At 45.1% G+C, this 15,564-nt stretch overlaps 1 protein-coding gene across 3 annotated transcripts in view; it reads left to right on the forward strand.

Moving 5' to 3' along the window:
• The window catches only part of COP1 (COP1 E3 ubiquitin ligase), a 127,656-nt gene extending 112,989 nt beyond the window's left edge, over positions 1 to 14,667 (forward strand). For 2 of the 3 annotated variants that reach the window (XM_080407518.1, XM_080407519.1), the window contains exons 19-20: positions 11,580 to 11,624; positions 13,546 to 14,667. In XM_080407518.1, coding sequence (XP_080263644.1) covers positions 11,580 to 11,624; positions 13,546 to 13,563 — 63 coding nt within the window. In that variant the 3' untranslated portion in view covers positions 13,564 to 14,667. The remainder of the gene's footprint in view (positions 1 to 11,579; positions 11,625 to 13,545) is intronic. The other variant, XR_013931275.1, reaches the window with a different exon arrangement.
• Positions 14,668 to 15,564: the final 897 nt, after the last annotated feature.

Here is a 15,564-nt window from a genome sequence, read left to right on the forward strand (position 1 = left end):
ATGATTAACCTGTTCTCCTGTATTGATTGCCACCATCTGTGGTTGTAATGGATTAATTGTTCTTCCACTTTTGCTTTGAGGGGATGGTTTCATGTGAAGGGTTTAGTAAGGCTTTTCTTCCCACCCTGTCCCACTAGCACTGGCCAGGAGGTGTTCCCCACCAAGTTACACAGTTGCAAGACCTCTTTCTCCAGAGGTTAGTTCAGGGTTTTATCTGCCCTGTCTTAAGCCTATGGTAGCTTCAATACCTTAATAATAGCCAAGCCTTTTTCTTTCTTGCTTTAATTAGGTGAATTCTGTGTTATTTAATCTTCTGCGTGCCCTGTCTCAGATTGGGAGCCATGCAGGAGCCGTCGACTTTGTGATTGTTGTCTCATAAGCAACTCTGTGCATCCTTCTGCTTGGAGAAGGAAGGCTTTGCATCCTACCGTCATGAGACAGACTTTGTGTCTATACTCAGGTCCCTTAATCATAGAGATCCAGTTCCAAAGATGTTGAAGAGATGAGCTCTCTGGGTTTCAGTGAGAACTTGTGAAAATCCACCCAGCTTTGCCGAGAGGTGTGCACTTGGGTTAAAGGGACTGGCAGCGGGCATCATCAGGGTCTGAAACGTTTCATCACATGGTAATTGGGAAACATAAAGTGTTTCCACAGCATGTAATTTGCATACAGAGCAGAACTCATGATTTTTGGAAAAATTGAGGCTGGACTTGTTCCAGTATGAGCTGTTGGACCGAATTCTAGATGGCTGCCAGGCACTATCAAAAGAGCCATCCCTGATGCTTTGGGCAAACCAATTTGGCTGTCAGCTGTACCCTTAGTCCCAAAACCAGTGTTTTTCTGTACCAAATGGGGAAAGCAAACAAAACTGCTGGATCTAGAACTCCTCTAAGTTGAGGGCACAAGGGAGCATGTCCTCAAACAGAGCTGCCGCAATAGTGTGGGTGCCACCATTGCCTGGGGCCACTGTGGGGGTTGTCACCTGGGTGTGGGAAGGAAAGAGGAGATGGCAAGATGGGCTCTGTGTGGCCTGAAAGACTGGTTAAACTATGGGTTTGTAGAAAAGTGAGGATACTGGGACACCTGATATTTTCCAAGATTCATGACTGTTCAGCATGTTGTGAGCATACTCGGTGTCAATCGGGAATTTCTTGCTCTTCTCCCATGCTCCTGGCATGGGAACCTGGTGTGAAACTCGCCAAGGATTGGATGAGTTGTTGGAGCCCCTGAGGAGACACTCGGTGTGGATCTAGGACCTATGACTGCTGGGCAAGTGTCCAGCATCCCATGAGCTTACATGTGTGCGTAGTGTGAACGGTGGGGTGGAAAAGGGTCATTAAGTGTTCATCAAAACCTTGGGGTTTAGCCGGGTATAGAGTTGGACCCAGCGCATTCAGCTTCACCTGGCAGGCTGTTGCAGTTTAGGGTTGATTTTTAGCATACTTGACAGCAGTGGTTTGTGCCCCTAGTCTGTTTGGGAGAGGATCACAGCTGGAACAGATTTCTCATCAGCAAATAAGTAAATAGTGTAGTTCAGAAAAGGAATGTTTATTAGGAGAGTTAAATCTCAGTGGTATTTCTCCTTGCTTTCTCTCTTCAGCACCTCATTGTGAACATCTGGATTAACCTTGGGCAAATCCACTGAGTCTGTTGCCTCGGTTTCCCCACATGTCAGAGCAGGATAATACTCAGCTACCTTACCAGAGCATTTGTTACATTTAATTAATGTTGTAATGTGTCTTTGGTTCCTCTGATAAAATGTGCTGGGCGAATGCTAAGTTGTTTTTACTGATTGGATTGTTAATTAAATGTGCACATATAAATGATTTATTGGCATTAGAGAACTAAGACTTAATAATTTAAAATATTAATGCCAAGGTGGTTGGGTCAGTTTTAAGCCTGTATCATTCTGCTATTTAGAGACTGAAAGTAATGGCACTGGGAGAGGAAGGGAAGCAGGAGCTGGCCCAGCTAACAGCTTATTCTGTGATATTTCTGTTTGGGGACTGGTTTGATAACAGGATCCAGATTCCAGTGCCTGGCCCAGGGAAACCACTGGCAGCATCAACATCACGCTGAGAGCTTCGTAGAGCACAGGAGATGCATCACCTAGCAGTGATCCCTCTTGGCCCAACTTAGAAACAGTTTGTCGGCCTTCGGAGGAGCGTGCATCAGTTAAGCACAGCAGCTGATGTGTGGTATTCACTCTTGTGTATCAGGAAAAAGCATGAAAAAAAGGTTATCCGGGGCATGTGTGCGCCTGCAAGGCTGCTGACTTGGATCACCTTCTCCTGTTGAAAGCTCCTGACCCAGCAGTGGTTTGTTCCCACAAAATAACATGGTGTTTCAGTGTCTAACCTTAAGACTTCTACCTCCTTATATTCATCTATCCTCTGTTCTTTATCTAGGCCGATGTTTCTGAGGTGGATGTGGGAATGAGCTGCAGCTGACAGCCAGGCAGGGACCAGAGGAACAGATATGTCATCCTAGTGCAGTAATGAGTTTGAGGACCTAGAAGAACAGAGCTAAAAAGAGAAGGCAGCCTGTGGGAGCAGATATGGTTGGCTGATTGGCTACTGGGACCAGAGAGGAAGGTTAACTGTTCTGAACCCAAGGAAGTTGTGCACATTGGTGTGGGTGCTAGTATGTTGGAGGCGAAGGCGTTGCAAAGAAAAGAAAATTGTTCTGTAAGTAGGATTTTCAAAGGTGGATTCACAAGGGGAGGGAAGGGAAGGTGGGAAGATGTACATGGTGCTGTGGAAGAGGCAGTTGAAATTCAAGAACAGAGTGCTGGAAGCAGGGTTTGATGAGAGATACCATGCAAGGGACAATGATCTCACAGATACAAAAGCCCTAAAGGGTATGTGGGACAGATGGTCTGGGAAAGATGAAAAGCGTTCTTGCACAAACTAGGGAATTGCTGATTTAAGTGTGAAGAAGATTTGAAAGAGGGAACTGAGCAACTGAGGAGTGTTGGATACAGTTGAGCTGGAAGAGAAAGCACTGACCTGGCAAAAAGGAGAAGGAAGAAGAGAGAGGGTAAGAGGGATGGGAGAAACACATTGAAAGTGAAAGGAAGAGACATAAGACAAGCAGCTAAACATGAAGCAGGGCTTAAAGTGGAGTTTGCCCTTCACAGTAGGGCAAGGAATGTGTTGTAAATTAGAGGACTGAGGAGGTGTGGGAAAGGATGTTTTTTAGCTTTTCAGGAGTTTCCCAGCTGCATCTGTTCCTTCCCAGTGCAACATCAGGGAGTGGTGGTCCTTGCTGTGCTTCAGGACTGGGCTGTGTGGCACTCATGGTAGGCTGTGCTTGTAGGGTGGACTGTTTGTCTATTCTGGGGTAGTTTTGACTGAAGAGGCTTTTCATGTTCTGCTGATTTCTGTTTATGGCTCCAGTCCCCGATGGCTTGCCATTGGTCTGCACAAAATCATTACCTAAAACTACCAGCTTTAGGTCACATTTCTGAATACTGTCGTGCAGATTGGTGGCCGTTACTTCAGATGGCTCATTTTGGTTTTGAGGCCGGTTCGGAAGAGAAGCATAAGTGATAGCAATAGTAATGATACAACCCCAGGGCTTGGTTTTGCCACATACAGCACTGATGGGCAGGGCAACATGACCTTGGCTAGGGAGAGATTAAATTCATCACCTCCAGCATGATGTAATGACTGACTGCAAGAAAAAGTAGAAAAGAAAGGAGGAAAATGTATCAGCGGTAGAAATGCAGGTCTCTGACTGTGCAGTTGTCAAGGGACATACAGCACTGCATTATGTAAAATTGCCAAACGAATATTTGGGGAGTGTTAAGTATTAAGAGAATAGATGTTAAAAGCTGTTTTCACTAAACTAATGCCTAGCCATTTCCTGTGTTTTTGCAGTATTGATGCTAATGTGTTGCATGTTTATGTATACGTTTTTTGTAGGCTTATTGCAAGCTATATTTATATACTGCTGCTGCTTTGTTCAAGGCCTGGAGCATATTGTTTATGGGGAGCGTCTGAAATCCCGGGATATACGACCACAGGAACAAGTAGCTTTAGAGACCTTGTCACAGATAGATGGGCAGTGGAGCTCAATATTCCTACATATAGAGGAGGAGAAGACTTGCCCTTTGGGGGAGGGGGGTTAATGCCACCATAATTTGGTTTTAGCATATGTCTCCCTACCTTGCCTGATCGGGAGTGTGCAACAGCTGTTAGAGCTGTGTACTTCACTTTGCAGTAGATGCAGAATAATAAGTGTCTGATGAGTTATTCTCATCTTGAATTCTAAATAAATTAGGCGCTCATCAAAACCAGTTTTGTTCCAGAAAGACTAAATTATAGAGGCAGTCGCCTGTAATATAGCAACAATTCCTGAGGTGGAAATTTGCAGAGCTTTCTTTGCCCTCTTTCATCAGTCTCACTGGCCTCCATTTCCATCTTGAATTCAGAAGATGGTGCAAATTCGTGTCTGTGTGCAGCACCGCACGTGTGTACCTCTATTTTCTTCTAGCCTGGTCTTCAGTTGCCTTGTTGATCTCGTTTTCTTGAGAGCTACATGCTGAAAAGAAAGGTCGTGCTAAGAAAAAGTGATTTCTCACTTGGCTGGGAGATAGCTTACTACTCATTTGAGTGTGTCACTGGAGCAAGCCTTGGACTGCCTTCCCCTGGGCACCCATGCTCTGTGAATACAGACACCTGAGTATATATGATAGCAAATAAGCTTCCAGTTATACAGCATCTTCTTGTGCTGAGTTTGGTCTAAATAGAAGTAAAAAAAATGCATTAAGTGTAAAATCCAAAAATGAGAAGACTGCTTCTTCAGGGAGCAGGAAAGAGGGATATATTCATGTATTGAGTGTCACGGTTAGAAAATACCAGATGTGGAAGTGTCAGAAAACTTGATAAAAGCATCCCTGGTACAGAGATTAAAGTCTGGAATTGCAGAAAAATGAGGGGAGGGATTCAAGGAGTGTTGAATTTCTACCTGTGCATGTTTCCTAGCGAGACGTGCTTCATCTTGTGCAGAAGCTGCAAACTCTGCGTGATGTAGGATGATGAAAACACTAATTTGTTTGAAAGCTTTTTTCCCCTTTATACTGTGTCCATGAATTCCTACGTGAGAAGAAACTATACATGTGTGCATGTGACCATAGGCAAGTCATTCTATGGAAAGCAAGGCAAAGGAGTGCTGTCATCTGTAAATCTGTGGGTTAATGTTTTAGGAAAATACCTTTATTATGCTCTGTGGGTGTAATTGTGCAGCATTTATAAACTTAAAAACCCAAAAGATTGTGTATTTGCGGCTGGATCTGGAAGGAAGCACAGGCGAGACCTTTTTCAGATATATTGAGCTGTTGCTTTGCGGGGGGGGGGGGCGGTCCAGATAAGCCTGAGGAGGCTTTATCTCTGTGTGTACAAAGGAATTACCTTCAGAATGCGATAAAAATACAGTTTCTAAGAATTAAAAGACACAGTTTAGGCATGTGTGTTCCATTCCAGGTTTCAAACCGCAAGAGTCAGGTGTTACCACTCCTGAAATGTGACATCTTTTGTATGTAAGACCTTGTTCTTTAAAGAAGTACTTGGTTTAAAGAAGTAATTAATTTTTGCTTGGGCCTGATGTTTGAAGTGTAGATAATAAATAATCCCTTAAAATTGTTCAAAATGGATTAACACTAGGTGAGTGTGATGGCATATAAGGCAAATTCTGGCACACAGAGAGGTAGAGGGTTGTGCACCACTTTAACCACCCCATCGTGCACCCCTCCGTTGCTAACAATTGTATCACAACAATGGAAATAAAAAGAACAAAATTCCATGTGCCGCACATTGTCCTGCTGGGAAGAGATCTAATCTAGCAGTTTAGCTTTTAAAAGCATCTTGATTTTTGTACACTGGAGGTTCATCATGTTTCCTAGGTTAGAATTTGTAATTTTCTTTCAAAAACAAAAGCTGACTTGAGTCATACAACAAGAAAATAACCGAGTCTCAGGGGAATTGAGTGAAAAGCCGTTAGAATCTGCTAATTACAAGATGAAGAGCAGTCAAGCAGTGGTGGTCTGTTGGGGAACTGCTTTCACGTATTTTGATGTATGAAAAGACTTTGTGTGTGATGTCGATGGGAAAAGTTTTGGTGAAATATGTCTTGCAGATGGTCTGCAGCTCAGTCCTAAAAGCCAGCACCTAAGTAATAGCTGCCATCTTCAGTAAGGACTGAGTAGCTTTACTTAAAGGGCTTTCTGTACAAACACCACTAGATTTAGTTCAACTATATACTTTTATTCTGCCTATAAATAACATAAGGCAATGGCCACTTGAGTGCAGGCTTTCTCACCCAGTGTTTTTTCCTATTGTATCAACAACTTTACTTAATTAGGCTCCTGTTCCTTTGAGTGAGTGTTCAGAGTTCGCTGGCAGCGAGTCTGTCTGCTTGAAAGGGAATTGCTGACGAACCAGCCATTCATTAGCAAAAATGTCTGCTGGGGTGGCAAGGTGAGTTGTTAATTTAAAATGAAAGCTTTAGGAATCCTAATTGTGAATCCATGGAACAAACCTAGCTGAAAATCCAGAAAATTTACACTTACCTCAGTGATGACTCTGCTGGAAGTTTGAATCAAATACGACTTATTTGTGCAGAAAAGGGGCGTAAGAGGCACAAACTTTGTGGCCTGTAGTTATTTTAGAATATGGTGAAAGTCTGAAATACGATTTACAGTCCCTTGCATGAACACGTGCATGTATAACTTGGAGACACATCTTGCTTCGCCACTGGCATCTTTACAATCCGAAGGGACAATTTCTTCAGCCTGTTGCGTTACTGCTGGTATCCGTGGAAGGTAGGATGGAGAGCAGAAGTAGGAAATAAGTCCGTGTTGTATCATTTCTCCTTTAGCCAAACTTTCTTCTTTCCTCAGCATGGGCCTTGCAGGGAAACACTGTTGGTTAAGTTTGTTTAAAGGGTTGTTTTGTCAGGTTAACAGCACCGAGAAGTGCTGCTGTATCTTTTATGTGTTGGCTTACATGGTCAAAGCTGTGATTGTTAGCTACCCACTGTAGTTCCCAACCTTCAAGTACTCTGAGTCTCTTTTTGCAAAACTACTGCATTTACGAGCTACAAAAGTGTAGGTTATGTTCACATATAAACGTTCTGGTTGACAGTTTCGCTCCCAACAGGGGGACCGAGATGTTTCAAAGTCAGCATCCAGGCTCCTCCTCTTCTGTAGACCATGCTCCAGCTTTTCCTTCAGTGTGAGCTTCTGTATTTCACTTTAAGGACTGATACATGCGGGATAATGGAGGAGGCGTGGTTTTACAAAGGATTACATTAAAGGAAAAACAAACTGTCCAAGTGATTTGTGCTCATTTTGCCTATTTTGAGCCCCTTTGGGACAGGCTGTCTCTTTTGTGTCAGGAAAGAAGACAGTAAACACTCAGCTGTGATTTTGCCTGAGCCTTCTGACGGGAGAGATGCTGAACTCCCGAAGCACTGTGGCTGCAGTCAGGTGTCCATGGTGACTCTTTAGAAGGGAAGAGGGATGGCTGGAGATGAGCCCTGCAGTTACTGGGAGGCTGGATTTACAGCTTAGCTAGAGGGTCTGTCTGGAATTTTCTCTTGCTCCATAGAGTTTGAGTCTGCTTGGGCATCAGTGTGTGTCCCTCCAAGGAGATGTGTGGGGTTTTAACAGCTATCTGGGGTGACATTAATTTAGTTCCCCCCCAACCCCCATGTTTTCTTGCACAAAGATATAAAGAAAGAGTGGAAGAGCTACAACCTCAGCTGTCTTTTACTCCCTATTGCACAGAAGCAGCACTGACAACTTTTCAGTTGTTCAGCTGGGTTTCCTCAAGCTTCGCGAAACATCCAGAGCATTTCTGATTTTCTTAATGCGACTGCTCTTGCATGAACACTAGCAGTCAGCCAGACTTTCCTTCTCCTCCCTTCCTTCCCTGTACAAATTGCCTCCCCAGGGCCATCCAAACACAGGGCTCTAGGAGGGAAGGAAATCGGTGTGCTTCAAAAACCAGCTGTCACCGGGTGAATAATTCGTTGGAATGGTGAATGTAGCAGGTATTTCATCTACTCAGGAAGGTCCTAAATTTGATTTTGTTTTTCTTTGCCGTCAAGAATGTGCTGGTTTGGCACAATCAATGAAAGTCCCTTCAAATCCCAAGGGCAAATGCTCCTGAGTTCCTATGGGTGGACCAGTCATGTTCATCCAGTGCCACATCTGGGAGAACAGGGATGCGTCAGGTTGAAGGCAGAGGTGCTTCTGCCTGGTCTGTCTTTGCACTCAGGACTGATTTACAGCTTCACTTTGCATAATGCCTACCTCCATGTGGATATGTGTCCAGGCTGTAGGCAATAACAAAGATTTGTGGTAGAGTCAAGTCCTTCCCAATGTCAACGAACTGTCCTTCAGGCTTCCCACAACGCTGCCTCTGCAGTCAAGGAAAAGGTTGGCATGTGTGGAAGGCTGTTCATAAGGTTTACCACAGGACAGGCCTGGAGCATCTTAGAGCAGTACTGGACCTGCACCCTGTATTAATCTTAATGTAAGTCCTAAGACGCCCCTACATTTGTCGATTAATCTTTCTAAATTCATATGTAATGCCAAGAGACAAGAAGATGCATACTCCTGTCATCCCCGGAGCCTTGTTCTTTCCTGTTGACTTAACAGGACCAAAACTCTTAAGCTGTTCTCCGTCAATTTTATGGCTGTCCCTGGCTTGTTGAGATGCCACGTTATCTCATCACAGTGAACCAGAGCGCACCATGCCACGTCTCCACCCATCTCTCCTTATCTGCTTTGATGTGCAGAAGAGAGGTTGCCACATTTCATCAGGTTACACAGTCGGTGACTTTCCACCAGTGTGCAGTAATGCTTGAGATTAGCAACCACGTGGAACAAAATGCTGTTGCTTGCCAGGCAGCAAGCTCTCATTTCTTGGTTTTTGTTGTGCGTTTTCATTTTGTTTTCCTTCAATTTTATTTTAGCGAAGGTAGCTGGCACCTTTTGCCTCTTCTTTGAAGTAGGGCTACAAGTGCTAACCACCCGTAGAAGGAGGTGCATGCATAGAAGGGGCACTGTAATAACTGATTTCTTCAGAGCAGGACTACTCACTTGGGGTGGATCTCCAATAGAGCCCCTGCCTCTGCTTTGAGAGTTCCTGGCTCCTGCAGACAACAAATTTAGGAGGGATGAGGAGGGAAGGCCAGCCTTTCAACCTTCTTGTTCTGCCTAGAAACATGAATTATGGTCAAGTAGAACATGCAACCACAATGGATGGTGATACCTTCTATTTTCATGCCTGAGAGATACAGGTGCTTGTAGTGGTGCAGTGGGGGACGTGGGTATTCTACCAGTTCAGTGGTCATGGTGGTTATGTTTTGAGGACATGGTCACTCCATTCGTACATGTCTTGGCAAAAAGATTGGTTCAGCATGCACACAGCTGTCATGAGTTACAAACCTACGGATCTAAGCAACCTCACGACTTGCTTAGGCGTTTAACACGTTGAATATATTGGCTGTTTTACAGGCAGCACGAAAGGAAGAGAATTGTTTCTTTAGAGGATTAAAAACAAGTTACTTAGCTGCGTTCCCAGGGAAGCAGTGCTGGAGTGCCTTAACAAGCAAGTCACTGTTTGTTCGATGACAGATTTGGTGCTAATTTTGTTGCTGTCTGCTCCCGTTTGCGTCTCATGGTTGTGGCTGAAAGCAGCAGAGCGGTGATTAGCTCAGACCCTGCTGAAAAAAGAACCCAGTGGCTTCTGAAGAACAAGGGAGTGAGAGTATATTACCCTCTGGCGTTTTTATTTTATTTAGCAGGTAAAACTGTTCATTGAACCAGAGTTCATTTACAGTGGTACCCCAGCAGACTGCAGCAGCAGGATGAATTACCAATCGCTTACGGTGCAAACAGGAATCATTCAAACCTTGGATCATCTGTACTCAGGAGTTCAAGGCTCTTGCATTGCACGCTAGATAGCTGCTGGTCTCTCTCCCTTGCGTCCAAAATCCTTTCTGGTATCCCGGTCCCTGTTTTAGTCCCCAAATCACATCTATAGCTGCATTCCCCCTGGTGGGTTTTGATTTTAATGCTGCTAACCAGAAGCTGAGCAGTTCATGGGATTAGACCCTTTTAGCCACCAAATTAATGGAAATTGGAGTATATGCTTCCTTTGAGGATACACTTTCTTTTCAGGAGCTTTGACTTACAGGATCATTGGTGAGATAATATCAGGAGTTTTAACTAATCCTTTAATGATTGTAACCAGGGTGAGCAAATCTATCTATAACAATTAGCCCAGCGGTCCACCACAAGGCTACTCTTACCTGATCAGTGGGTTTGTGCATTGAAAAGGTTTTTTCTCCCTTTGCTTAAAGCTGATGGCAGTGCGAAGTCCTGAACCTCGTGGTGAGGCAGTGTTCAATCCTGTTGGGGCTGGGCTGAGCTGCCTGTCTGCTCCCTTTGGAGTGGGGCATATTCTAGTCACTGAGTTTATTAAAAATGCATGTGTTAAGCGATGGGATAATTGCAGCAAGTTTGTCTGGGGATGGATAGAAGCAGCAAGAGAAATCGAAAAATGTGTCTGAGAAAAGATATCAGCTGTCTTTAGAGAAAACGGTTCGTGGCAGGCAGTTTGGCAGTCTGTGCCACTACTGGCACAGTAGTGGGGATATAAAGCAGATGCGGGACACTGGTCTGGGAGCAGCGGTTTGACCTTGGCATCTCCAGGGTTGTTGCCAGCACCCCAGCACTTACATGCTTTAGGTTTATTGGCACAGTCACGTTCCTTTGGATTTCCCCTGGCTGAACAATTTTTGTGCATCTGCACTTGCTGGCCACATCAGGAATGCAGTCTGAAGAGCAGCCGCTGTCTCCTAGTTTTTGCCTGGGGGTTGCCTGACTGATGCAGCAGACCATTAATTTGCAGACAACCAGGACATCTCCAAATGCAACTCCATCAATTGGCAGGAGGTAAATAGATACTGCCTTTCTGCATAAAGCAGGGCTGGAGACTTCTGTTTATCTTCCCTTCCAAACTGGGTGTATCTACTATTACTCTCATCTCTTCTCTTTGTTTTACTTGTCTGAAACCTCTTGGCTGTGGGAGAGGTGGTGTGGCCTCAGAGCTGGGGAGGTTTTGTCATGGTGATAGGCAGTTTAGTTAGGGCGCTGGAGACCTTTGTCCATATGCTGCCAAAAGATTAATATTATTATTATTACTATTATTATTATTGTTATTATTAGCCCACTTCACGGGGAGACTGTGAGGATTATTTTATGTTTGTAAATTGCTTTGGAGGTTTAAAGCTCTGTACAAGCACTAAGGATTATTGCTTTCTAATTCTTCAAGGTAGTGTAACTTTTATAAGAGTTAGCCTGGAAAGCATCTTGGAAATGGTAAGAGTTAAGTCCCTTTGAAATTATCTAGAATTCCAATGGCTAAGGTGAAAACAACTGCTGCTTCTCTGCTCATTCTTCCAAAAAGGAGCAGGAAGAAGGAAAAAAAAAAAAGGGGGGGGGGGCGGCGAGGAAAAAAAAAAAAAGCGATGCAGATGGTGATAGTACTTCTGTTTTTTTCCAGGAGTCCAACGTGCTGATTGCTGCTAACAGTCAGGGTACAATTAAGGTAAGTTATTTCATAGATCTCCTCTTGAATGCTGGAATCTGTTGTTAGTGAAGAGCAAGGTCAGAGAAATCATACAGCCAGGACAAACCACTAGAGGAGGTCATCCCAACTGTAGAAGTTTGTAATTTAAATGACGCATTTGCCTCTGGCATGTGGTGGAGCGAGCAGACAGTGCACCAGCAATGAAACCCAGTTAAAGCAAGGTGTAGAAAAGCTGCTGGTGGCCGTCCAGTTCCTGCCATGCCTCCGTTGCTCCTGAGGTCTTACTAGCATGGGGAGTCTGGCCCAAGCATCTCCCCAGGCTCACACTGGTTCTCGTGGCAGCTGAGGCTGTGCGTTAACCACAGCCCATCCTCTGGCGGCTGCTGCTGACACGGGGTACAGCATAGCTCAAAGCTGAGCTTCTGATGTGCAGCCGGCTGGAGCAGTGTTTGAAATGAGCAGGGATGCTCCCTCGCTTTGCTTACTCCTGGTGCCCAGACTGGCTGTAACAGACGGCAGCTGCCAGCGCAGGGTTTTGTGAAAGCAACAGCCTTCCCCATGCACTGAGGTGCCAGCATTTTGCCAGGTTTTCAGCACTTGAATTAAAAGTCTTCCAGGTTGTCTGTTCAACGTATTTCTATCCATGAAGTGTAATATGGAAAATACTTGGTATTTTCTTCACATGTCTATCAGACAGCCAGGAAAAACTCAAACCCAGGCTGGTGCTGATCCTCTGGAGACCCCCCAGGTCTGATGCCACCCCAGATTGTACACAGCAACATTGACTTCCACCGTGCTTTTGAGGCTTGGTGGTTAACACCGTAAACTTGTAGCCCAGAGCTCTGGCAGCTTTCTGTAGCTACTGATAAAGGGGTTTACTTGCCGTTTGCAGTTACACTCTGAATTGTTACTTTCATGAAGCTGGGGTTCTCATCCTGATTTCCTCTCGCATACCTCTGACAACAGCGGCTCTTTGGAGCCAGACCAGAATATCCGGTCTGAACAGTCCCAGAAAAATCACAGAAAAAAAGAAGGAATGGGGAGAGACCAGAGTCATCTGTGTTTGACTGCATATGAAAACATATTTTTTTTCCACCTTTTTAGTCCACGAGTAGCCTGTTTACTCCTGCTGTTGCAGCATGTGATGCCGTAGCCTCTTGTACATAGCAGGCCTTGTAATTGGTTGCTCATTACTTTGGTTGCTTCCTTCTTAGTAAAATGGACAAAAAATGCACAGATATTTTTAATATCTTGAAATGAATCCAGCAGCAACAGGAAAGTGATTGGAAGAGATTTTGGTCATGCAGTTTGCTTGTTAATGAGGGAAGGCAGAGAAATGTGCAAACAGCCAGGGCTGTCAGAGCTCGGGTATGTCCATTTGCCTTTGGCAGCGTGCAGGGGGGAGGTGGGGTGGTCTGGGAAAGGACGAATCCAGTCTGGGGGCAGATGCTGTGCTAGACAGTACCCACAAGCTAAAGCTCTAGAGCCTTCCCCAGTAAAACCAAACGAGGTTAACAGAGGCTGTGACAGCCCTCATGGTCACTCTTCTGCCATCTCGAGACTACGCCTTGAGTGGCTGCTGTACCGTCTTAGCGTGGGCAAGGGAACTGTGAGCACAGAGGGCTGAGAGGACAAGATCTCTGATCTCCATTTTACAAAGCTTCCAAGAGCTGGTTGATTGGGATGAGTGTGGAAATGAGGCAACTGTGGATTTTTTTTTGCTTCATGCTGTAATTTATCATAGTGCGGAGAGACATCAAAATTGGGATCCTTGCCAAGTGCTTATCCCATTTGCGTGATATTATTGCATGCCGGTGAATAAAGGGTAAGGGGTGGAGACAGAAGGGTCAGTCCTGTCCTAGTGATCTATATGCTGATGTAGGAGATAATGAATGTCATAAATTCCTATTCTAAATGTCTTGTCTTCCCTACTAATCAGGTACTGGAGCTGGTATGAAGGGTTTTCTCTCAAGGCATGAGGTACTTGGTCCTGCTGATACGCTACAGTATTCATCTGGGATCCTCAGTGGGACAAGAAACCAAAATCACCTTGATGTTCCTCCCCAAAACCATCATGTTTGGATTTTTTTTCCATTTATGGACTTTCTAGGACATTTTGAGACACTGGAAACACCAGTGAACTGTCTGCCATCAACATTAACTCCACAGACTTTGCTGCTGCTGGTGGTGGTGGTATGGTTGTCTAATTTTTATGATAGGAGAACAAATTCTTTTAAATAAAAACAAAAAGGAATAATAAAATTTATTGAGCCACAAGCTGAAGCTGGAAGATTCTCTCTTGTTGCATATGGGAACAGATTTACTTGGGAAGGGAGCTTACAGGACCACACAGGGCTATCCTCAGTTGCACATCTCCAGGTACTTTCATCCGGACTGTTCTTCATCCCCACTGGAAGAAGTCTCTAAGCCTTATCTGGACATGCAAGCAATTCACTTTGAGATCCCATAATGATACAGTTTGGTTGTTTCTTTGATTTATTATTTTTTTTAGACGCATTAAATGTTGAGAAATGTCACCCAGGTTGACACCTCTGGAGACTGAAGTCCTCTGGCCATAGAGAAGGGCAGTTTCTCCTTCCTCCTCTCCTTAAACCCCTGCCTCAACCTGGAGGGGCAGCTCCAAAGGGGGAGCCTGAAGTTGTCCTGCTGTCTGTGAGCCTGGGCTTCTGCTGCCTGCCACCAGCAACGTGCTGAGATGAGGTGACCTGCAGCTGCGTGGGACCTGGACTGACCTCACCAGGACGTGGTGGGATAACTATCTCCCTCCCACTGGCCTGGCTGTGTTTGACTATCTCGGCTAGAGAAGGAAGCTTCTAGATCCAGTTACCAAAGCCCCATACCACTTAATCGCCCACGTGGTCTGGTTGTTTTTGCCCCTTTCTGCACACCATGGAAACCAAGCATTTTGAATGTTGTCATGAGAGGGGATGGCGTTGGTTTGTAATGTGTTTCAGAGCCATGATATAAGTAGCCTTATTTTTAATGGTCATGCATACACTTAATTGTACATATGGAGGGGGAATAAACCATGATGCGAAGAGTCGTTGTTGCTTTGTTGGCAGGATAGCGGGGAGGGAGGGAGGGTAGGAAGGTGCAGACGGTCTTTGTGAGTAGCGGCCGTGCTGAGCTGTCAGGATTGCTGCCAGAACTCATTAAGCTTGAAAGTGGAATTGGTGGGTGTACCATCTTGTCTTAGCTGTGGGTGGCAAAGGTGCAATGTGTATACAGTGATACCTGTGGGAAGCATTTTGGTTTGCAAACAGAATCTCTCTGCATTCTTTCGTTGCAGTAGGCTTCTCCCTCACACCTCTGAGGCTGGGATTGCCCCAGGGACTTTGCTTTCCGTGTTAGCAAAGCAAGGCTATGCTGAAGTCCTGGGCCACCCATCAAGGATCTGTAACCAGTGGCATGTGAAAGGTGTCTCATGTCCTCCAGGTGTTAATAGTCTGATTCTGATCTTCCCAGGAGGATTGTGAGGTCTTCTCACACGCTTTGGTCACACAGAGCAGAAAAGAAAAGCAAGGATGCTCTTGGATATGAAAAAAGAAGCAGGGATGAAGCCTTACAGCAGAATTGGGGACAGATACTTTCCTGATTCAACGTTGCTGCCAGTTTCTAGCTTGGCTGTAGGGCACATACATTCTCCTTCAAAGCTAGAAGGGTGTGGGGACGCATGAAAATTGCTGTTGGCTTCTGGGGAATCTTGCCCAATGGGGAAAAATGTGATGCTCGGCTCCAAAAGAGGCGTGGGTGGCCCTCGGGTGCTGTGTGCAGGTGTTCTTGCTGTTTCTGGTATGCCAGTGGGGACGAGCAAGAAGAAAAAGAGAAGAGAGCATACTAGCTTGCGTCTTGCTCCGAGGTGCTACCTGCAGGTCTCCGTCGTATGAGTCACCCAAGTCACTGTACCAGAAGGAAGCAAAATTGGTTCCTTCTGCTT

The sequence above is a fragment of the Falco punctatus genome (assembly GCF_963210335.1).
Source record: "Falco punctatus genome assembly, chromosome: 11".
Taxonomy (NCBI): domain Eukaryota; kingdom Metazoa; phylum Chordata; class Aves; order Falconiformes; family Falconidae; genus Falco; species Falco punctatus.